General features: G+C 43.8%; 1 protein-coding gene across 1 annotated transcript in view; it reads left to right on the top strand.

Annotated features, from left to right (window-relative positions):
- The window catches only part of LOC115462504 (vitamin D-binding protein-like), a 91,073-nt gene that overhangs the window by 43,538 nt on the left and 22,518 nt on the right, over positions 1–25,017 (top strand). The window contains exons 4-6 of the mRNA XM_030192498.1: positions 4,163–4,380; positions 8,764–8,896; positions 14,509–14,606. Of these exons, the coding sequence (XP_030048358.1) occupies positions 4,163–4,380; positions 8,764–8,896; positions 14,509–14,606 (449 nt within the window). The remainder of the gene's footprint in view (positions 1–4,162; positions 4,381–8,763; positions 8,897–14,508; positions 14,607–25,017) is intronic.

Here is a 25,017-nt window from a genome sequence, read left to right as displayed (position 1 = left end):
CCCTTATTCACTTTTATAGCAGGTCTAAATTGGGACATTTTCATTTCCACCCCAGGACATCGCTCTGTTATTCGTTATTGTTAGAAAACGTCCATTCCGTAATGCCACCCATGGCATGCCCCAAAACACCCCTTCTCAAGACCTCCTTTTCTGTGTGACTCGCCCACTTGGACATCTAGCTTGTGTTTGATTATGGCAATTTGGGTGGATTTGGCAGAAAAACACCTATCTGGCCCTTGTTTTTTTGACATCCATGTGATTTGAAACGAGCGCCTTAGTGTGTAAGTGCTGGGCACACCCCTGTCCCTGCCATGCCCCTCCCTATGTCCACACCCCCTTGCAGTCACACACTATAGAATTTGTGTTGAAAGATTATGGATTACTGTCTAAGTGCAGTTACACATGTAACTGCCAATTAGTGCCAATTAGATCCCTTTTTCACCAATAATTGGTTGTTAGGGTCAATTAGCAGCTAATTTTTCAATTAAGTTACACCTATAATTGTAGGTATCCTATAACACTTGTGCACACATTTCTGCACGACAGATTAAAGAGTGAGGGGGTAAATGCTTAATGCAATTTAGTAAAATGGCCCCCTAGCAGGCAACATGTGTGGTACCTCTGAACTTATGATCATCCTGACTGCACACATGGCACTACCTTCAGTTTCTTCAACTTTATCTTTGGCTTGCAAAAGTGTGGATATTGGAGCTCACTTTATTTGCAGCTATTCTGTGATAAATACACACCTTCGTCATTGAATTTTTAAAGGACTTTAGTCAAAGCACAGATGGAAAACTCTGCTTAGTGCCTACGTAAATGCCTGTTAATAACAGGTCGGTCAGTAAACAGCAGGCCATTCACCCATTGGAAAATACCAGAGTATGCTTTATATGTGACTGAAGCCAAAGCACCTTTAGCCCACTGGGACAGTAATCCAAGCGAGGGGTCAGAGTGATTACCACTGTAATGCTGCAGGACATAAAACATTCCGTTAAGCAAAAAAATAAAATAAAAGTTTAAAAAAAAAATCATATTGCCTTCCTTTTCGTGTTTTTTTAGATTTTCAGCTCTGCACAGAGCAAGTGCATAGCCAGCAGTGGATTTCTGAGGGGCCTAGGAGGGGCTAGAGGTGGACTGGGAGGGAGCAATTTTTTTCCCCCCTGAGCTGCTGCCACTGTATTTCTTACCTTTGCTGCTGACATTGGCACTCATCGCACATGCTCAGTTCGTTGCCGAATTGAGCAGGTGCAAGGCGTGCCGATGTCTTCCCTGCAGAGACAGCGCTGGGGCAGTTCCGACCACGAATCTCATCGGCTGGCAGGGATTGAGCATCCCTGCCAGCCAGTCAAAGGGTACTTCAATTCTGGAGGGGACCCAAGCCAAAAGTGGAAGGGCTCAGGCCCCCCGTGGCTATGCTAATAACACAGAAGCTCATTTGTCACAACCAGTTCCAGACCTGTCTGTTGCTGTGATCAATCAAAAGGTGCAAATGACAGCTCTACCTACCAAGCCACATACATCAGCTCTATGGATAGTAATTTGTGCTACAAATATGCTTCAGAATTTCCCATGTAGGTTTCCCTTAGTTTGAATTCAAATGCTCCTATTTAACTACCTATGTTTTTAGCACAGAGCTTGTGCATTTGCCTGTAACAATAATTTTGCACTCATTCTGAAAATTAAGGCGGAATTTAAAATAAAACTTGTGTGCAGGGTCAGTGCAAGGGGATTTGGTACCCTAGACAAACTTTCAGCCATGTGCCCTTTCTTCCCCCATTCAAACTTTCAGGCTCTCATGACCATCTCAAAATTACTCCTCCCACAATAATCTGGGCATTCGGGCTATTTGGAAACTACTCACCATCCTTGCTGGTAAAAGTACCCCGCTATTTTTTTGACTTTGCAAAATTGTCAGATCCATTCTTTTGCTTTGAGGGCAGCTGCTCTTTGGTGCCCCCCAGAGGACAGCTCCTTTTTTGGTACCACCAGAGGCTGCTGCCCTAGGTGACTGCCTTGTTCTGTCTAATGCCTTGTTCTGCCCTGTTAATGTGGTATGAGAAAACAGGAACTGGAAGTTAAACCTGAGTGTGTGTGTACTGTTAAGAAATTACATGCAAACCTGAGAGAGGTGATAGGGGAATGAAGTACAATCAGATGCTGTTATCTTTGCAGATTTCTTCAGTTTCAAATTGCCATTGCTGCATCCGCCATGTGCATTCCTGGGATAAGAATCCTTCAGATTAGTGTTAGGAATGTGCTCAGAAAAGCTTTTTATTTTGTGTAGCTATTTCATTTATTTTGCCATTTTGTCATATTCATCATTTTTCATAGTAAAACCATTTTGTTTCTCACCTTATGCCATTATGTCTGTCTGCCTATTTTTGACTCTAACGTTGAGGTCTTTCATTCAAATGTTATGAAACATACAGGCATGAGCAGCAGATGCAATAAAACCCCAAGACACAGAACGGAATAAAGTAGCATAAATAGTGACATAAACAGGAAAACAGTCCAAAGTACCACAAGGGAAAAGAGTTGCACTAACAGTGGCAAGAACTCCCCAAAACACTATGAGAAGAGCAAAGCAGCACAAACAGTGGTATGAGCATCCCAATGCACCACGAGGAGGCAAAACGATATGAACCGTGCAAATTTCCAAGCTTATTTAGAGGAGTGTGGTAGCCGTGTTAGTCCACTCTTAAGGTTATCAATAGAAATCAAACAAAATAAAACATGGAAAAGAAAATAAGATGATACCTTTTTTATTGGACATAACTTAATACATTTCTTGATTAGCTTTCGAAGGTTGCCCTTCTTCCTCAGATCGGAAATAAGCAAATGTGCTAGCTGACAGTGTATATAAGTGAAAACATTCAAGCATTACTATGACAGTCTGACAGGGTGGGAGGAGGGGGGTGGGTAGGAAGTATGTATGGGGACATCAAAGCATATCATTGATATTCTAACAGGATGGGTGTGGATAGGAGAGGGGAGGGTGATCATCAGAGACATACAGCTTTATGGTTTATAATGGGCTAGGAACCCCAGATCCTTGTTAAGTCCTTTCTGTTGGGTGTTAAAATATTCAATCATTCTGACTTCAAAGGTCTTACGTTCTTGTATGGTTTTAAAGTTGCCTTTCAGGATTCTCACTGTGAAGTCACTGGGCTGTTTATGTTTATGAACAATACTGGTGCCAGCAGGGTTCCCACGCCTGTTGGTCAACATTTTACAGGACCAGGACACTGTACCAGTGACTTCACAGTGAGAATCCTGAAAGGCAACTTTAAAACCATACAAGAACGTAAGACCTTTGAAGTCAGAATGATTGAATATTTTATTAAGCTGCAGTAAAAAGGGCCCCACCCTAGTAGTGGGGGCCATTTTTGCCGTGTGCTGAGGCCCTTTTTACTGCAGTGGGTGAGAAGGCCGAAAAAAGACATGGCCGTGCAGTAATATTGCTCTTACCATGTGGCCATGCGGGGGAAAGCAGTAACCATCACCCATTGAGGTGGCAGTAAGGGCTCCCGCCCTAACCCGGAGGTAACTGGGTAGTGCGCGGTGCTGCCCGATTACTGTTGGGTAACAGTCTGAGGAAATATTTTTTGAATATATCCGCTAGCTCCGGACGTTTTTAGCAGATGGATGTTTTTTTTAAAGGTATTTTGAAAGCCCAGCTGCTTAATAAAAGGGCCCCTTAGTTTTTTTTCTTGTTAAAAATGACAGTAGGGTTTTCTTGATGTGGACTAGAATGCACTGATGGTTGCTTATTGATGGTTTCTTTTTCTTTATGTATTCCTTTAAGGTGGTGCAATGTCTTTTCATATTGCATGTATGTATAATTTTGAAATTTTTAACAAAAAGGTGAATTGTACGATTATACTTCAAATGATGACTAAACTATCTTTAAAAATATGTTGGTAAACTCAATGGAAGTTTCCAGAAGATCAAAGTATGCAGTGAACAGATAATGATCAAACAAGTTCCAGAATAATCCATGAAAACTGAAAACTAGATATGCTTTATGTCTGTCCCTCACAAGTGAATAACTAAAAACATTTGGCACAGATTTCATTTTTTTTTTTATTAAGAATTTACACTCAAATTTTGGGGGAACTCAATTGTTTAGCTCCCTAATGTTCTTTCATTGTTTTAACAGAGCAGCATGTTTCTGGCAAAAGTGTGTAAAGATGAGATATCAAAGCTAAAAAACAGCAAAGCGGCTGCATGCTGTGGAAAACTGAATGTGGAAAGATGGAACTGCTTTAAGGAACTGCGGCATGGCCCTTCTGTGCAGCTGCCAGCACTAGGACCCAGTGATGGTCTTGAGGAGCGCTGTCTTTTCTACATTGCGGATCGCCACTCCTTTGTCGAAATGTAAGTGTGCTTTGAAACTGAACAGCTTGAACTGAAGCTTTTGTAGAAAAATATTAGAACAGGGGATATGTTTAGTGAAGAAAGGATCTGAAGGCGACAAAACAGTGTGACAAGGCGGTGGCCGTAGCCAGAAGGTTGCTAGGCTACAAAGAGAGAGGTGGTGACCAGCCCTGTACAAGTTGTTGGTGAGGCCCCATCTGGAGTATTGTGTTCAGTTTTGGAGGCCGTATCTTGCTAAGGATGTAAAAAGAATTGAAGTGGTGCAAAGAAAAGCTACAAAAATGGTATGGGATTTGCATTACAAGACGTATGAGGAGAGGCTTGCGGACCTGAACATGTATACCCTGGAGGAAAGGAGAAACAGGGGTGATATGATACAGACGTTCAAATATTTGAAAGGAATCAATAAGCAAACGAACCTTTTCCGGGGACGGGAAGGCTGTAGAACTAGAGGACATGAAATGAGGTTGAAGGGGGGCAGACTCAAGAAAAATGTAAGAAAGTATTTTTTCATGGAGAGAGTGGTGCATACTTGGAATGCCCTCCCGAGGGAGGTGGTGGAGATGAAAACAGTAATCAAATTCAAAAAATGTGGGATAAACATAAGGAATCCTGTTCAGAAGGAATGGATCCTCAGAAGCTTAGCGGAGATCGGGTGGCAGAGCCAGTGGTGGGAGGCGGGGCTAGTGGTGGGCAAACTTCTACGGTCTGTGCCCTGAGAATGGCAGAAACAAATCAAGGTCAGGTATTCATATAAAGCAGCACATATGAGTTTATCTGGTTGGGCAGACTGGATGGACCGTACAAGTCTTTTTCTGCCTTCACTTACTATTCTACTATGTAAGGGTTGTACATTTTTGAACTTACTGTGTGTTAAAGGAAAAAAATAAAGTGTAGAAAGGGCAAAACATCTGAGGTAAATGTTGGGAACATGGCCAGTATCTACTCATCCAGTTACTGCATGGAGCAGACATTTACTACAGGTTAAGTGCAAGGGTGATAGCGCAGCTGCAGCCATGCTATTGGCAATGCACTTAACTTGCCTGGTGTAGCAGCAACATCCCTACACTGCCACAGACATGTTTCCAAATCCTCCCACCTCCCCCCAGACCCGCAATATCTTTAATAAAGTTCCTCCCTTCACTTGGACCCTCTGGGTCTCCAACATCATTTATAAAGTCAACCTTATGCTCCCAAATCCTCTACTCCTGCCACACCTCCAGCTCTTACTGAGTGTCCCTGGTGTCTAGTGGGGAATAGGAGTGATCCTCAGTTGCTTCTGCCCCATTGGCAGGCTGGGGTCAAAATGGTGGCCCTAACCCAAACTTGAACTTTAATGGTAGTACCATGAGACTACCATTAGGGGTCAGAGCTGCCATTATGATCCTGGACCACTGATAGGGCATGGGCAACCAGGGTCCCTCATTGAGAGCCAGGGAATTCTTTGGAGTGGGGAACTTTATAAAGGATGTCAGGGGTTTGGAAACAGGTTGTGGAAGAACATCTGGGAGGGCAGGGGTTGTTGCTGCTGCATGGTCATATTAACTACATTCACAATTTGTGCAGGTATATGTAGAGTGGGAGTTTTCATCCAAGCCACCACCGCAAGGTACCTTTGCTGGTGGTGGTCCCCAATCCCTGCCAGCTGAAGCGTTTATCTGTCCCGCGCTGGCCTCGCACTTGCTTCCTCTCCTGTTTTTAGTGCGTCGTGCACTGCACGCTCAGTTCCATTAAAACAAGGGCATGCATGGTGCAACTGGAAACAGGAGAGGAGGCAAATGTGAGACCAGTGCGGAACAGGTAAACGCTTCAGCTGGCAGGGGTTGGGGTCAGGGACCCCTGCCGGTCAAACCTGGGGCCCCAGAGCTAATTTGGGGGAGCCCAGGCCCCCATAGTCCCCTATAACTATGCCACTGGTGCTGGTGCTATCCAGATAGTGCCAGGACAATCTGTAGGGATTTTCAGTTGATTATCTGGATGCTGCTGCTGGAAAACCTTGCATGAGCCCAATTAGCAGGACTTCTCTGCATAGCAGGTGCTGTTACCCAATAAGTAGCAATCATTCAATTAGACAGACTCCACATTCGAAGTCGGGCTTCGAATGTGGAGTCTGTCTGATTGAATGATTGCTACATTGCCGCTTCAGCATTGCGGCTAAATTGGGTGTTCGCTTTCCCCTGAAGAAGCCCCTCTGGCAAAACGGATCTGTTGGGTGGGGAACCCCATTACCGAAGCTGCAATGAGCTAAGTGGTTTTTTACTATCCTTTAAGTTGTGTGACTCACAGTTGACACAGCATACCTTATAAAAATTATTCATAAAAAAGTATATGTCCACATGAAGGGAGGAGGTGGGGTTTGAGACCAATGATTGATTCACGGTGACAGCTCTAACAGAAGTATAGCCAGCAGTTGTGCTGGAATTTCACCTGTCTGAGGTCTCTTCCCTTCTCCCATATATTATTTCACATCCCACACTCTGTGAGATTAGACCCGCTACCCATAGCTTTGTTGCATTGACAAATTATAGCGGAGTGTTCCATTTCGTTGCATTTGATACTTTGGTATTATATTTGTATCCCACATTTTCCCACCTCTTTGTAGGTTCGATGTGACTTACATAGTGCCAGAGAGCAGTTGCACACTCCGGTTTAAACAAATACAAGGTGAAGTTGTGATAGGGTAAGGTTCATGTGGTAGGACCACATATAGGAATCGTGCGACGGGAGAGTTCCCAAGTCCATCTTAATAATGGCTTATGAACTTTTCTTCTAGAAGATTATCCAAACATTTTTTAAACCCTGCTAAGCTAACTGCTTTTACCACATTCTCTCGCAATGAATTTCATAGATTAATGAAGAAACAGAGAGGCGATGATCTGCAGACAGTCACAGTAGAAACCAGCACAGAGCAGACCAGTGGATGTAGAAAAAGTGCAATTTTATTCGAAAATTGAACTTTTTGTCTCAACAGGCTGAGACAAGGGTAGGGAACCTCAGCACTTCCCAGACAAGGAAGCAACACTCCTCCTTATCATCAGTAAAGCAGAATCTCAGACCAGTGGATGTAGAAAAAGTGCAATTTTATTCAAAACAGAACACCCTACATGGCCACATTTCATCTCAATAGGCTGCAGTCAGGGTAGGGAAACTCAGCACTTTCCAGACGGCACTTCTCCTTATAAGCAGTAAAGCAGAATCTCAAGTTTTCACTATGTGTTTTTTCCTCCAGTGCTATCTTCTTTTCAGTCTCTCATTCCCTTCCTTATCACTTCTTTGGATTTAAGTTGCTATTCCTTATGCTGTTTCATATTATTTTCAGTCAGATCCTTCTTCTATTTGCTGAAGGATCTGAGGTAGTGTCTTACTGTGGATTAAAAACTGGTTGAAAGATAGGAAACAGAGCGTAGGATTAAAAGGTCAATATTCGCAGTGGAGAAGGGTAGTTAGCGGGGACCCTCAGGGATCGGTGCTGGGACCTCTGCTTTTTAACATATTAATAAATGACCTAGAAATGGGGGTAACTAGATAGGTAATCAAATTTGCTGATGACACAAAGTTATTCAAAGTAGTCAAATCGCAAGAAGATTGTAAAAAACTACAAGAGGACATTACGAGACTGGGAGACTGGGCGTCTAAATGGCAGATGACGTTTAATGTGAACAAGTGCAAAGTGATGCAGATGGGAAAGAGGAACCCAAACTATAAATACGTCATGCAAGGTTCAGCATTGGGAGTCACTGATCGAGAAAGGTATCTAGGTGTCGTCGTAGATGATACGTTGAAAACTTCTCCTCAATGTGCTGCTGCGGCTAGGAAAGGAAATAGAATGTTGGGTATCATTAGGAAAAGGATTTTTTTTTTGTTACATTTGTACCCTGTGCTTTCCCACTCATGGCAGGCTCAATGCAGCTTACATGGGGCAATGGAGGGTTAAGTGACTTGCCCAGAGTCAGAAGGAGCTGCCTGTGCCTGAAGTGGGAATTGAACTCAGGTCCTCAGTTCCCCAGGATCAAAGTCCACCACCCTAACCACTAGGCCACTCCTCCACTGAGAACACTGAGATTGAGAGCAAAAATAAGGATATTATTCTGCCGTTGTATCACTCCATGGTGCGACCGTACCTCGAGTATCCACCACCCTAACCACTAGGCCACCACCCTAACCACTAGGCCACTCCTCCACTTGTTTCTTGAACCAGTTGCTCCATAAAGCAATGCTTGATTTCATCAAGGAATTTTACCTCCCTTGCATGTCCGTTACATTTACCCAGTCAATATTGGGGTAATTGCAATCACACATAATAAAAGTCTGCAGTCACTTACTGTGTAATCCAGTGACACCAATTGTTAATCTTTTCTTTTGTTGTACCTGTCATATCACTAGCCACCTGTATGAATTTTCAAGGCGACTACAGATATTTCCATCTGAAACCATAGCTCAGATAGTGAGCGCTTTCATAAAGATGCATGAGACCTGCTGCATGGAATCAAGACCCCAAGCATGTTTCACGTCTATGGTAAGTACTGTCTGTGTTCCAATATTATCAAGTGAAGGAGGAGTGGTTAGAGCACCTGGTTTAAATCCCACTGCTGTTCCTTATCATCTTGGGCAAGTCACTTTAACCCTGCGCAGGGGTGTGCTGGTAAATTGTTAATAGGGGGCTCTCTCTCGCCAGCAAAGTAAAAGAGAATTCAGGAGGGGCCCAAGCCCACATTTTGGGATCTATTTGTTAAAGTAGCCATGGAGAACCGGCTCCCAAAATTCTTAAAAACTTAACAAACAGCTCTCGAGAGCCTGCTCCAGCACACCACTGCTGCATTGCCTCAGGTACAAACTTAGATTGTGAGTCCACAAGGGACAGGGAAATACCCAGTGTATCTGAATATAACTCACCTTGAGTTTCTACTGAAAAAGATGTAAGCAAAATCCAAATAAATAAATAGGGATCTATCTATCTATAAATAGATAGATATATACAGACAGAGACAGATATAGCATTGATAAGCTTACATACTGTGCATCTTTAGTTATTTACCCACTTTGTATTCTTCATGGGTACAGTTTCACTTTAGTAACCTCATACCTGCACGAGACAATAATGAAGACTCAGACCAGACAATATTGTGTCACTTCTGGAAATGAAGGAGAGCAATCTGCTACTAAAAGTCAAATAGAGATAACATGGATTTGCTCAGACCTTCCTAATCTCTGAATTAGTTGGGCAGAGACTTGAAGGCCAGGGAAAGAGGAAGGGAAGAAGGATAAGGGGGCAATTCCGTTCCAGGATCTTAAGGTTTGTGCAGCGTATCCAGTGCTGCCTAGTTCTCAGTGTGCTTTATTGTGCAGTGTTCGTGCCCCTTCTCTGTCAGATGGTTTGTGTGGCTCACCTGTGTTATAATTCCAGGCATTCTTACTACACCAATTGCTACCTAACCTATGGGGATGTGCATTTGTTAGCATTCACTTGGTTCATGTAGACGCCTTAAGAATTTTAGCGCACAGAAATTCAACTGTACATATGTAAGCCTATAAATTCATAAAAGTACTATAGATTTGTGCATGTTAGAAATTTGTATTGCACATACAGTGCATGCATTAAAAATGAGTCTATGAAATGAGCCAAACAAAACACCTGAAAATTGGGGAAATAAAAGAAAACATCAAAAAAGAAAACTGAAAATGAATTAGGTTAGTGCTTCCTCTTTGGGTGTTTATATGAGACTCTCTCCTATGTGACACATTGATCAAAGAAACTGGCAGGAGGAAGGTAAGCTAATTAATATTGCGTAGATACCGGAGTATATTGTCAAGGAGTAACATTTAGTGCGCTCCTTGGATGCAGAAGCCTTAATCAGGAGGTTCAATGCTCCTTTAATGTACTCCTGTTTTATTTTACATTACATATAAAGGGAGGAAATTCTATAAATGGTGCTGAAACTTGGGCATCGATAAAATCCAGCACAAAGCGCAGGCACATGCTCTTTATAGAACCGCACGTAGGCGCAGATCCCATGCCTAACATTTCTGTGCTAAACTTGCACCTGCAGAAACCAAGTGTAAATGCCTGTGCCCAGATTAGTCATGCTTAGGCCAAATTCAGTAATTCCAAGCACAAATTTTCAGAATGCCCTGGCATGCCCCTGGCCATGCCCTTTTTCAGATACGCGCTAAAAGAGTTAGGCCTCGAGCCTTACAGAATAGCAGATAACCAGTTGCATTCGCAAATTCTAATTGATGCCAATTAACTGCAATAATAGGTTGTTAGTGTCCAATTATTGCTAGTTAAGGGCTTGTTGATCAATTAAGTTGCACACAACTTGGGCATGCAACTGCCCCATATATAGAATTCCCCCTGAAAAAGGACAATTCTATAATCCAGGTGCCCACAATTATGCTCCCTTATATGTGTACATGTCTAGAATACTAGCACCTATGCATGTAAGTATACACTTAGGGATGGGACTTGATATATCACCTTTCTGTGGTTATAATCAAAGAGATTTACATATTATATACAGGTACTTATTTTGTACCAGGGGCAATGGAGGGTTAAGTGACTTGCCCAGAATCACAAGGAGCTGCAGTGGGAATTGAACTTAGTTCCCTAGGATCAAAGTCCACTGCACTAACTACTAGGCTACTCCTCCACTAGCAACATTCCATGTAGAAGCCTGCCCTTGCATATCAGCAATGCGGCCGCACAGGCTTCTGTTTCTGTGAGTCTGACATCCTGCACGTACGTCACACTCACAGAAACAGAAGCCTGTGCAGCCGCGTTGCTGATCTGCAAGGGCAGGCTTCTACATGGAATGTTCCTAGTGGAATAGCAACATTCCATGCAGAATCTCCAATAGTAGCAACAGAATCTCCAGTAGTAGCAACATTCCATCTAGAATCTCCAATAATAGCAACATTCCATGTAGAATCTCAAAAAGGGAAAGGGAAATGGGACTTGATATAGCCTTTCTGAGGTTTTTGCAACTACATACAAAAGCAGTTTACATATATTCAGGTACTTATTTTGTACCTGGAGCAATGGAGGGTTAAGTGACTTGCCCAGAGTCACAAGGTGCTGCAGTCAGGGAATACAAACCCAGTTCATCAGGATCTGCTGCACTAACCACCAGACCACTCCTCCACACCACTAGGCCACCCGTGAAAGTGTTAGCAGCATACCTAAGCACTATTCAGTAAGGCATGTAAAAGTGAAATATCACCTTCCCGGATTCTATGTATGGTGAGCAGATTTGGGTGTCTAAATTTAGGCACGATCCTGAAATGCCTGCTCAACCTAATTGGCTAATGAACAGTTAATGAACAATAATTGGAGGCTAATAACCAATTATTGACTTTAATTGGCACCAATTAGGATTCATGCACACATCTGGCTGCATGCTATTCTATAATGGTTGGCACCCAAACAGTGGCATAGCCACAGGTGGGCCCAGCCCACCCAATTAGAACTCAGGCCCACCCAAAAGTAGCACACATTTAGTGGTAGCTGGTGGGGATCCCAAGCTCTGCCAGCTGAAGATTTCCCCGATAGTAACAAAAATGCTACTCTCCATGACACCAGCACCTACACATGCTCAGTTTTCAATGCATGCCTGCTGCAGACTGCCAGGCTGGAAAGAAGCGTTTTCCCGCCAGCTGAGATATTTTTTAGGTGGTGGTGGGGGAGAATGCTTGGTGCCCACCCACTTCTTGCCTAGGCCCACCCAAAATTTGTTGTATGGCTACGCCCCTGCACCCAAATTCCACTGCATGCAACTCAAAATGGGGTGTTGTCACGGGAGGGGTATGGGTGTGTCAGGGGTGTTCTGAAATGAGGCACACCTTGTTAAAGAATAGTGAGTCAGCACACCCAATTTGGGCACCAGCACTTACACCAGTTTTCAACAGGCATAAATCTGGCGCCCAAAGTGATTCTATAAAGGGCGTGTGGCCTTTATAGAATCACGCTTTGTGTCAATCTTTTCCGGTGCCTATTTATGAATGCCATATATAGAATCTGGCTCACATTAGTATTCTTTAATGAAACCTGGGCACCCAGATCCTGTTAAGGAATAGGCTCCTACCACACATGGTGAAGGTGCCTAAATAGAGGCACTCAGTTGCAGAATTGCCCCCAAAACATTTTGGAAAGCAAGCAGATCAGAGGGAAATAGCAACATGGAAGAACGTGGAGCAATAATAGTGTAGAGGGCCACAGATGAAACAAGGAGGCAGAGCCAGGATATGGAGGAAGCAACATTAGTGCTATGGCTTCCTATAGGCATCCACAAGGAATAGATGGAGCCTGAGAGCCTGTCCTCCTTTGGATTCCAGGGCTCTGTCCTCTCCTGGTTCTCCTCTTATCTCTCCCATCGTACCTTCAGAGTACACTCTCATGGTTCGTCCTCCTCCCCTATCCCGCTCTCTGTTGGAGTTCCTCAGGGATCTGTCCTTGGGCCCCTCCTTTTTTCAATCTACACCTCTTCCTTAGGCTCCCTGACCTCATCTCATGGTTTCCACTATCATCTTTATGCTGATGACACCCAGCTGTATCTCTCCACACCAGACATCACTGCGGAAACCCAGGCCAAAGTATCGGCCTGCTTATCCGACATTGAAGCCTGGATGTCCAACCGCCACCTGAAACTGAACATGGCCAAGACTGAACTTATTGTTTTCCCACCCAAACCCACTTCTCCTCTCCCTTGACTCTCTATCTCAGTTGATAACACCCTCATCATCCCTGTCTCATCCGCCCGCAACCTCGGTGTCATCTTCGACTCCTCCCTCTCCTTCTCTGTGCATATCCAGCAGATATCCAAGACCTGTCGCTTCTTCCTCTACAACATTAACAAAATTTGCCCCTTCCTCTCTGAGCACACCACCCGAACTCTCATCCACTCTCTCATTACCTCTCGCCTTGACTACTGCAACCTACTCCTCACCGGCCTCCCACTTAGCCATCTATCCCCCCTTCAGTCCATCCAGAACTCTGCCACACGTCTTATCTTCCGCTTGACCGATATACTCATGTCACCCCTCTCCTCAAGTCACTTCACTGGCTTCCGATCAGATACCGCATACAGTTCAAGCTTCTCCTACTAACCTACAAATGCACTCGATCTGCAGCCCCTCCTTACCTCTCTACCCTCATCTCCTCTTACGTCCCTACCCGTAACCTCCGCTCTCAAGACAAATCCCTCCTTTCGGTACCTTTCTCCACCACTGCCAACTCTAGGCTCCACCCTTTCTGCCTCGCCTCACCCCATGCTTGGAACAAACTCCCTGAGCCCATACGCCAGGCCCCCTCCCTACCCATCTTCAAATCATTGCTCAAAACCCACCTCTTCAATGTCGCTTTCGGCACCTAATCACAACACCTCTAATCAGGAAATCTAGACTACCCCAACTTGACATTTCGTCCTTTAGATTGTAAGCTCTTCTGAGCAGGGACCGTCCTTAATTATTAATTTGTACAGCGCTGCGTAACCCTAGCAGCGCACTAGAAATGTTAAGTAGTAGTAGTAGTAGGAAGAGGGGGAAGAAAGTCTCAAGGACTAAACAGCCTCTATTCTGGAGTATAGGTGCTTCCATAGGGTGTATTGACTTTTTACCATTGTGATTGTGGAACCTATACTGGAAGAAATTCATTGTCCTAACAGCGTTCTGATCCTTGATGCATGCATTCGCTGAAACACATGCCATGTTGAGTCCTCAAATAAAGCAGCCTCCTCCATGCCCTGGCTTCCCCTCATTGTTTCATCTGTGGCCCTCTAGCATTTTGAGGCTTAAACATTACTTTGCTTTTAATATAAAAATTTAACCTTTAAATCCAGTTCTATTTTTGTCTGTTTCTCTAAGGCTGTACTCCATTCCTTTGTTAGATCTTATGCTGTTTTACACATCTAAGTGCTTGATTTCTCTCAACTATACAATATCGAGAATGTTCTTGGTTTAACTTGCAGAGCACAAGGAAAAGAATGGATATGTTATATGGGAGTGGAGTCAATATGTGGGACACACTTGTGTGTGAACTATGAAAAAAACATTTTACTAAAAACAGAGCAATATAATATTTTATTATTTGATTCCTGAATATTCTAGATGTAAACAAACATTTGTTTTTGTGTGCAGACAGCTCATACTGTGACTCGTGTTGCAAAGGTGATAGCAGAAGCAAACAGAATCTGCCAGAGAAACAAAGCCATGGGAGCAGGAAAGACTATAATTTGGTAATATCTACTCTAACAATCTACTTTTCATTTTAAATCAGTCCATATGAGTGCCCAAATGTTCACAATGCAGAAGGCCTAGGTTCAGTTCCCAATTCAGGTCTTCTGTTCCCCAGATTAACAGGAGCTGGGAATACTGAAGGCACAGAGCCAGAGGTGTGCTGGTAAATTTTTAACAACAGGCTCTCTCCCCGGTCCACCTCTGTGCGCCCCCCCCCCCCCCCAAATTGCAGAGCTGGCTGTACCCAGGGAGAGAGCCTGGGGGGGGGGGGGGGCAGTGCATTACTCTGTCCGGGATTTTTTTTTAAATGCTCTCAGGTTCCAATCTAATTCATGTTTAATGTGGGATAAATTGTCATAAATAAGTAAATAAATAGAAACTCTGAACGTTGAGCACCTGATTCCCATAACATGTGTCTGTTTTAGAAGCCCTTTACCAGGAGAAAAAAAAATCTCTGCACCAATAACAGGGTTAGGTGTCCCTATAACCAGCCCCTCCAAATGACACACTGATTACGATTTATAACAAATTACTCCTCTACCTATGAAAAGTTATTCTCTTATTATACTTCCTCTGTGTAGATCCCTATGCACAAGCTGACGGCACTTAAAAAATGTAACTTTTTTTTTTACAGTATCCTCCCCACCACTATTACAGACCTCCTCCCCGCTCTCCCGAGCCAAAGGGTCCCACTCCCAGCGCAATTCTGAAGGCAGCATCTCTGGTGGTCTAGTGGATTCTTCGGGGCAGGAAAGATCTCCAGTCTTTCCTGCCCGCTGCTGGCGCTAACCCTCCTCCTGCCACATCTTCTTTAAAATGGCTGCCGAGACTTATAAGAGCGGCCTCGCAAGACATCTCCTTCCTCTTTCTTCCCTCCCCTCCATCCATATGCATCTCCTTCCTCTCTCTTCCCTCTCATCCATCCGTGTCCAGCTTTTTTTATCTCCCCCTCCATGATCCATGTCCAGCATTTCTCCTCTCTCCTCTGCTCTATCCATGTTCATCTCACTTCCTCTCTCTTCCCTCCCCTCCATCCATGTCCAGCATTTCAACTCTCTCCCCTCCTCTCCATTCATGTGCATCTCTTTCCTCTGTCTGCCCTCCCCTCCTTCCATGTCCAGAATTTCTCCTCTCTTCCCTAAATCCATTTGCATCTCCTCCCCTCTTCCCTCCCCTCCATTCATGTCCAACCTTCCTACTTCCTCTGCCCTCCCCTCCATCCATGTCCAGCATTTCTCCTCTCTCCCTTCCCCTCCATCTGTGTGCATCTCCTTCCTCTGTCTTTCCTTCCCTCCAACATTTCTCCCCTCTTCCCTTCCCTCTATTCTATCCATGTCCAGCATTTTTCCTCTCTCCCCTCCCCTCCATCCATGTGTATCTCCTTCCTGTCTTCCCTCTCCTCCATCCAGGTCCAGCAACTCTCCTCTCTCCCCTGTCTTCCCCTCCCATCCCATCCATGTCCAATTCTCCTCTGCCTTCCCCTCCAGTTCCAGCAATTCTCCCAGCGCAGGCTCACGTGCCCACCCTCAGCTCCCCGATTGCCTTCCTTTGCTTCCTATCGCTGCCCTGCCTGTAAACATTTTATTTTAGCTCAAGTTACTAGTAGGCACTGAAAGCAGCAGGCTCGGCTCGCCTCTAGTCTTCCCTTCCCTCTCAGTGTCCCGCCCTCGTGGAAACAGGAAATACAACAGAACGAAGAAGGCAGGACACTGAGAGGGAAGGGAAGGCTGGAGGCAAGCTGAGCCTGCTGCTTTCAGTGCCTACTAGTAACTTGAGCTAAAATAAAATGTTTACAGGTAGGGCAGCGGTAGGAAGGAAAGGAAGGCAATCGGGGAGCTGAGGGTGGGCACGTGAGCCTGCGCTGGGAGTCTGTGACCCTGCAGCTCACGGGGTGGGGGGAGGAGAAGCAAGCCGGCTTGCACTCGGAGAACAACCGGCTCACAAGATGCCAAACCACTGCATAGCATTTAACTTTAAAAAAGGAGACTATGATAACATGAGAAGAATAGTGAAAAAAAAACTTAGAGGAGTGGCTGTGAGGGTCAAAAATTTACATCAGGCGTGGATGCTGTTCAAAAACACCATCCTGGAAGCCCAGGCCAAATATATTCTGTGTATTAAAAAAGGAGGACGGGAGACCAAACAACAGCCAGCATGGTTAAAAAGTGAGGTGAAGGAAACTATTAGAGCTAAAAGAAAATCCTTCAGAAAATGGAAGAAGGAACCGACTGAAAATAATAAGAAACAGCATAAGGAATGTCATCAAATGCAAAGCGCTGATAAGGAAAGCTAAGAGGGACTTCGAAAAAAAGATTGCGTTGGAGGCCAAAACACATAGTAAAAATGTTTTTCGGTATATTAAAAGCAGGAAGCCGGCAAAAGAATCGGTTGGACCACTAGATGACCGAGGAGTAAAAGGGGTGATCAGGGAAGACAAAGCCGTAGCGGAGAGATTAAATGAATTATTTGCTTTGGTCTTCACCGAGGAAGATTTGGGTGGGATACTGGTGCCAGAAATGGTATTCAGCGCTGCGTACGTCTAATAGCGCTAAAGAAATGCTAAGTAGTAGTAGTATTCGAAGCTGACGAGTCGGAGAAACTTAATGAATTCTCTATAAACCTGGAGGATGTAATGGGGCAGTTCTACAAACTGAAGAGCAGCAAATCTCCTGGACCGGATGGTATTCATCCTAGAGTACTGATAGAACTGAAAAAATGAACTTGCAAAGCTATTGTTAGTAATATGTAATTTATCCTTAAAATCGAGCGTGGTACCGGAAGATTGGAGGGTGGCCAATGTAACGCCAATTTTTTAAAAAGGTTCCAGAGGAGATCCGGGAAATTATAGACCGGTGAGTCTGATGTTGGTACCGGGCAAAATGGTAGAGACTATTATAAAGAACAAAATTACAGAGCATATTCAAAAGCATGGATTAAGGAGACAAAGTCAACATGGATTTAGTGAAGGGAAATCTTGCCTCACCAATTTACTACATTTCTTTGAAGGGGTGAACAAACATGTGGATAAAGGTGAGCCGGTTGATATTGTGTATCTGGATTTTCAGAAGGCATTTGACAAAGTGCCTCATGAAAGACTCCAGAGGAAATTGGAGAGTCATGGGATAGGAGGTAGTGTTCTATTGTGGATTAAAAACTGGTTAGAAGATAGAAAACAGAGAGTAGGGTTAAATGGTCGGTATTCTCAATGGAGAAGGGTAGTTAGTGGGGTTCCCCAGGGGTCTGTGCTGGGACCGCTGCTTTTTAACATATTTATAAATGACCTAGAGATGGGAGTAACTAGTGAGGTAATTAAATTTGCTGATGACATAAAGTTATTCAAAGTTGTTAATTCGCGGGAGGATTGTGAAAATTTACAAGAGGGACCTTACGAGACTGGGAGACTGGGCGTCTAAATGGCAGGTGACGTTTAATGTGAGCAAGTGCAAAGTGATGCATGTGGGAAAGAGGAACCCGAATTATAGCTACGTCATGCAAGGTTCCACGTTAGGAGTAACAGATCAAGAAAGGGATCTAGGTGTCGTCGTTGATGATGTGTTGAAACCTTCTGCTCAGTGTGCTGCTGTGGCTAAGAAAGCAAATAGAATGTTAAATATTATTAGGAAAGAAATGGAAAAGAAAAATGAGGATGTTACAATGCCTTTGTTTCGTTCCATGGTGCGACCGCACCTCGAATACTGTGTTCAATTCTGGTTGCCGTATCTCAAAAAAGATATAGTGGAATTAGAAAAGGTACAGAGAAGGGAGACGTAAATGATAAAGGGGATGGGACGACTTTCCTATGAGGAAAGGCTAAAGCGGCTACGGTTCTTCAGCTTGGAGAAAAGGCAGCTGAGGGGAGATATAATAGAGGTCTATAAAATAAAGAGTGGACTGGAAAGGGTAGATGTGAAGCATCTGTTTACGCTTTCCAAAAATACTAGAACTAGGGAGCATGTGATGAAGCTGCAATGTAGTAAATTTAAAACGAATCGGAGAAAATATTTCTTCACTCAACGTGTAATTAAACTCTGGAATTTGTTGCCAGAGAATGTGGTAAAGGCATTTAGCTTAGCGGAGTTTAAAAAAGGTTTGGACGGCTTCCTAAAGAAAAAGTCCATAGACCATTATTAAATGGACTTGGGGAAAATCCACTGCTTATTTCTGATCTGTCTTACCCCGGTGTCACATTACTCACCGCTGCTCTTTCTCTTTTACTTTACCTCACTTTGCCTTTTCCCCATTATACTTCTAGGACATTAATTGTTTGACCCCTGACATGCTGTGTTTTTATGTAGATTGTTGTAAGCCACATTGGGCCTGCCCATGGGTGGGAAATTGTGGGATATAAATGCTGTAAATAAATAAACAAATAAATAAAATGTTTTGTACTTTTTGGGGATCTTGCCAGGTATTTGTGACCTGGATTGGAAACAGAATGCTGGGCTTGATGGACCTTTGGTCTTTCCCAGTATGGCAATACGTATGTACTTATGTAGAGCCCACAGTCCCTGGAGAGGGAGCCTCAGCCATCATACAATCTGCATCCAGTGGCTGGATACAATTCTCTTAATTGTGGGGTTCCAGAAGGAGCCTTAATGTGTGGTCCCTTGCTGAAGCCTTTTGCATTGACTGGGCTAGGTGGTTTGCAATGGAAAATAAAATAAGGGGAATAATCCCTAAGTGGCTGACAATGAATGCTTATGGTGCCAGATCCCAACCATAGTTCTGATAGAGCTGAAAGCCTAAAATATCTGGAAGAAATTGTCAGCCCCATCCCCACCAAATCTCTAACAATATGTAAGATGGGTCTGTGCTTATGTCCAGAGACAGTATGAGGGGACCACTCCCATTACAATATTCGGTTAGGACCAGAGTTGGGACCTTTTCCACACTCTCTCAGTATGCCTCACTTTCAATCCAGTTCACTCCAAAACTGGTGTTCTGAACCATTTATTAGCACAAAGTCTTTTGGGAATAATTACAATACAGCATCAGGAGGTCTGAGGCAGAGGTAAGTACAGTAGAGTCTTGATTATCCAACTTAACTTGGACCAACAGGTTACCAGCTAACCAAAAAGTTGGATAATATGGAAACACTTATTTAATTAGAACCTGCCTGCCCACCCACCCAATCACCAGCACTTAGCCCCATTAACTAACCCTAACAGCAGCTGCCTCCCTGCTTTCGGACCACTCCAAGTGCTTCTCCAGCCATCTGACCAAGCTAGGCACCCTCCCTTCCTAGGGTCTAACTTTAGAAGCCCTGGTGGTTCAGCAGTGAGTTCGGGGCAGGAACAACCCCCACTCATCCCTGATTGTGCAAGCTCCGTTTTCAAAATGGCTGCCGAGAATTCTGACGGCAGTCTTGGTTGTTATCCATGAAGATCCTGTTCTCCTTCGATGTCTCCCTTATTCCAAAGTTTTGTCATCTAAGGAAAGAAGTATAGGCAGACAGAGGTGACTGGATACTTAATCCAACCTCAGGTTCAACACATCTGGTACCAACTAGTAGGCTTATTACACATAAAAGCCTGTTTTACACAGAACATTGAGATTGGAATTGAGACATTCAGGTTGGGACATGCTCAATTCTGATGGTATTTTAGAAAAAGGCTCTGCTGAATATGGATCCTTTTGTAAAACACATTTAAGGATATGCAGGAGTACATAAGTATTTGCCAGCGTGCACATTGGGAGCAGCCATTTTACAAATATACAAATAGAAAAAAAATAAGCAGCACAAACCTTGCACTTCCACATGGAAGTGGTAATTTCATATCACAGCTTCCTTGTGCAAGTAGCGCAATTTCTACGTGTTACAAGCCTATAGGTTACCATCAGGTTTATTTTTGAAAGAGAAGGATGCCCATCTTTCGACACAAATCACAAAATGGGCATCCTTCTCACAGGATAGCCCAAATCGGAATAATCGAAAGCCAATTTTGGGCGTCTCTGACTGCTTTCCGTCGCGGGGATGACCAAGGTTCATGGGGGCGTGTCAGAGGCGTAGCGAAGGTGGGACTTGGGCGTGCCTAACACATGGGCGTCCTCGACCCATAATGGAAAAAAAAAGGGCATCCCAGACAAGCACTTGGGACAACTTTACCTGGTCCAGTTTTTCTTATGACCAAGGTACAAAAAGATGCCCGAACTGACCAGATGACCACCGGAGGGAATTGGAGATGACCTCCCCTTACTCCCCCAGTGGTCACCAACCCCCTCCCACCCTCAAAAAAGAACTTTAAAAATATTTTATGCCAGCCTCTATGCCAGCCTCAAATGTCATACTCAGGTCCATCACAGCAGTATGCAGGTCCCTGGAGCAATTTTAGTGGGTGCAGTGCACTTCAGGCAGGTGGACCCAGGGCCACCCCCCCCACCTGTTACATTTGTGGCGATAAATGTGACCCCTCCAAAACCCACCAGAAACCCACTGTACCCACATCTAGGTGCCCCCTTCACCCATAAGGGCTATGGTAGTGGTGTACAGTTGTGGGGAGTGGGTTCTGGGGGGGTTGGGGGGCTCAGCACACAAGGTAAGGGAGCTATGTATCTGGGAGCTTTTTCTGAAGTCCACTGCAGTGCCCTCTAGGGTGCCCGGTTGGTGTCCTGGCATGTCAGGGGGACCAGTGCACTATGAATGCTGGCTCCTCCCATGACCAAAGGGCTTGCATTTGGTCGTTTCTGAGATGGGCGTCCTTAGTTTCCATTATCGCCGAAAATCAGAAACGACGAAGTCTATTTTATTTTATTTATTTTTTGTTACATTTGTACCCCGCTCTTTCCCACTCATGGCAGGCTCAATGTGGCTTACATGGGGCAATGGAGGGTTAAGTGACTTGCCCAGAGTCACAAGGAGCTGCCTGTGCCTGAAGTGGGAATCGAACTCAGTTCCTCAGTTCCCCAGGAGCAAAGTCCACCACCCTAACCACTAGGCCACTCCTCCACTCCGTCTAAGGACGAACATCTCTAGGGACGACCTAAATGTCAAGATTTGGGCGTCCCCGGCCGTATTATTGAAACGAAAAATGGACACCCATCTTGTTTCGATAATACGGGTTTCCCCGCCTCTTCGATGGGACGTCCTGTGAGGACGTCTTCAGGAAAACTTGGGCGCCTCTTTCGATTATGCCCCTCATAGTAACGTTGTAAGTCTAAGTGCTTTGAAAATACACCTCTATAGGCTTGTAACGTGGATTTACATCAGTTAAGTATTTTTTTTTTCATTTTGGAGGTAGAAATAAATAAAAGGGGATTAAGGAGAATTATACTCTTAATCCCACAATTAAAACCTTGACTGAAATGAGCATTTTAAAAAAACATCTGTGCATGCCATTGAGCTGCTGTAAATCCCAATGGGATTTTTTTTTCCCATATACATGTGTAGATTATTGGATCACCTGAGCCACACCTAAAACACACCCCATCATGCCCTCTTGAAATTTCTTCATGGTGTGGATCTCCATAGGTAAATAATGGCTTTTTGAAATCAACGTTTACATGTGGAAATGCTTCTAATATAATCACCATGAACTCGATATTCATCTGGCGGTGGTGAGTGTTTTACTGACCTTCACTGCCATTATTTCTGCATATTTAATGCTTGGCTCTGTCTGGGCTTCGGCATTGAATATCCATTTTTTGAGCCGGCTAGCACATAACCGGTTAAGTTAAGATTCAGAACTTAACTGGCCAAACTTTATCGCCTAAAAATAGGACTGTGATTTCTGCAATCATATTTATGTCCTAAACCCAAGTGCTGACTCCACCCCTGGATTGCCCCCAACATAGCCAGTTTGCACGTAGGCGCTAACCAGTCATTTTTAGCGAAGGTAACCGGTTAAGCATTACTGAAAATGACTAGATACCCACAAACATGAGATTTAAGTGGTCAATGGCTGTTTCTGGCTAGATAAATCATTTTGACTATCGATCAACAACATAATGTTGTGGCATTCTTTGGCAAAAACAAAGGAGACCAACGTTCTTTGGGGCATGTGATACTTCTTTAGAGATGGACATTTATGCAGCCACCTGCAATTGCAGGAAGATGGTTGCTGGATTTCTTAGGTTCCAGGACTATGGGCCACTTGCTTGTTGAGCACACACATTCACTTTGTTATGATTATGTTTTCTCATCTTGGGAGAAGATAGTACAGTTGATTGTGTGACTGGATGTACCCAGTGGAAGACGTACAGAAGCGTAGCCAGATTTTGATATCATGGGGAGCAGATCTTTTGTAAAATAGGTGACAGTGTGAAGCTGCAGGCCCAACCTATATAGGCACCATTTCATTCAAAATCCATTTGGGGGATTAGCTGCTCCCCTTATTCCCCCCCCCCCCCAGCTACGCCTCTGAAGAAGTGCCCTTTACAGGGCAGTGATCAGTCAGAAGGAATTTGCTCCCAGATTCTGTATCGGCCACTGAAATTTGGACACAGATCTCAGATCCATGTATAAACTAATTAGTCAATTAAATGCTATCAATTATTGGTGTTTTAAGCATTTAATTGACAGTAATTAGGAGTTACACATGGATCTGCCCTATGCCCTGTTCTATAACATGCGTACCTAAATTTCATAGCACATAACTCAAAAGGGGGTGTGGCCATGGGAGGAGCATAGGCAAGTCAGGGGCATTCCCAGAAATTAGGCACGGTGTTAGAGAATACCTTGATCTGTATGTCTCACTTTGAATGGGCTGTGTCATCATTGCCGCGTGGCAGCTGCTAACACAGCTTAGTAAACAAGGCGATTAGTGTGGATCATAACAGCCTAATTTTGGGTGCCATTTACTAAATCTGGCCCTGGGTGCTCTACTCAAAGTCTTACTGAAACTTTTTTCTTAACGGAAAGGGGTTATATAACCTGAGAGCTGTGATTCATGGGGCTAACAGTTTCTCTTCTTAAACCTCATAATGCAACTGCTATGCATATGCCAGAGACCTTTTTGTAAAGCTAGGCAGAGCACTGCAGGCGTTGCTGGAAGATTGTGTTTATACCATGAATAAATATGCCTACTGGAAGTACTGGGTCTGAATTGTTTCAACTGCTGGGTCAAATCCCTGAATCATTCTCTCATTCTAAGTAAATAATTAAATAAACATCGTCGTACCAGGACAGACCAAAGGTCTATTAAGCCCGGCATTCTGTTTCTAACAGTGGCCAATCCAGGTTCCGAGCACCTAGTGATCCCAAAAGAGTGAAATAAATTTTTTATGTTGCTTATCCCAGAAATAAGCAGTGGATTTTCCCAAGTCCACCTTAATGATAGTTTATGAACTTTAAGGAACTTGTTCAAACTTTTTAAAAACCCTCTTATGCTAACCACTTTTACCACATTCTTTGGCAATAAATTATAGAGCTTAATTACATGTTGATTGAGAAAATATATTTTTTTCCCCAATTTACTCTGAAAGTACTACTTAGTAACTTCATTATGCACCTTGTAGTCCTTGTACTTTTGGAAAGAATAAGCAAGAAATTCACATCTACCTGTTACACTCATAATTTTATAGACCGCTATCATACCTCCCCTCAGCCATCTCTTTTCCAAGCTGAAGAGCCCTAACTCATTTAGCCTTTCCTGACAGGGATGTTGTTCTATCCCCTTTGTCATTTTGGTTGCCCTTCTCTGTATCTTTTCTCCTCCTTGTCCTCATTTAAAAAAATATTTTTCAAATTACACCTTATTTACATAGTTATGTAACAACAAAGCAAATCAAAGTTCACATCAATGGAAAGCTAGGAGATAGTAAAAAAAGAAAACCAAAGGCAATTTAATGTAGAAAATCATCAATTCTAGGTACCAATTATCTAACACCCTTGTCTCTATTTTTTCTACCAAACCTTCTCCCACCTTTCCTTTCTAATTCTCTCCTCTTCCCTCCTCCTTGTGATGTGCAATATTACTCCTACACAAGGTTCTGATGCCAAAGGCCAAGGAGTGGGTGAGGTCTGTGGGCCACTAATGATACATCTATTTATGATGTTGGCCTGATCAGGGATGGTCTCCTCACCTGTATACAATATGTAAACTGCTTTGATTGTATATCAAATTCCTTCCTCTTTTCCTTTCCTAATGGTGGTAGTGTGGATGGATTCTGTGATGGGGTCCTTTCAGTGGCTTCTTAGAGAACACTACAGTCCAACCCTATACTACTTTTAATATTCTGCTCACATTTCTTGGTCCTGAATAAATGATTATGCTTAGGAAAATCAGTACATTTGATAGCCTCAGAACTAAAGTTCTAAGTCAGTGATTCCCAGATCTATCCTGGAGGCTCCCTAGCCAGTCAGGTTTTCAGGATATCCACAATGAATATTCATGAGAGAGATTTGCATGCAGAGGAGGCAGTACATGCAAATCTCTCTCATGAATATTCATTGTGGATATCCTGAAAACCTGA

The sequence above is a fragment of the Microcaecilia unicolor genome, chromosome 2 (assembly GCF_901765095.1).
Source record: "Microcaecilia unicolor chromosome 2, aMicUni1.1, whole genome shotgun sequence".
NCBI classification, from domain to species: Eukaryota; Metazoa; Chordata; class Amphibia; order Gymnophiona; family Siphonopidae; genus Microcaecilia; species Microcaecilia unicolor.
This window is presented reverse-complemented; position numbering and strand designations above follow the sequence as displayed.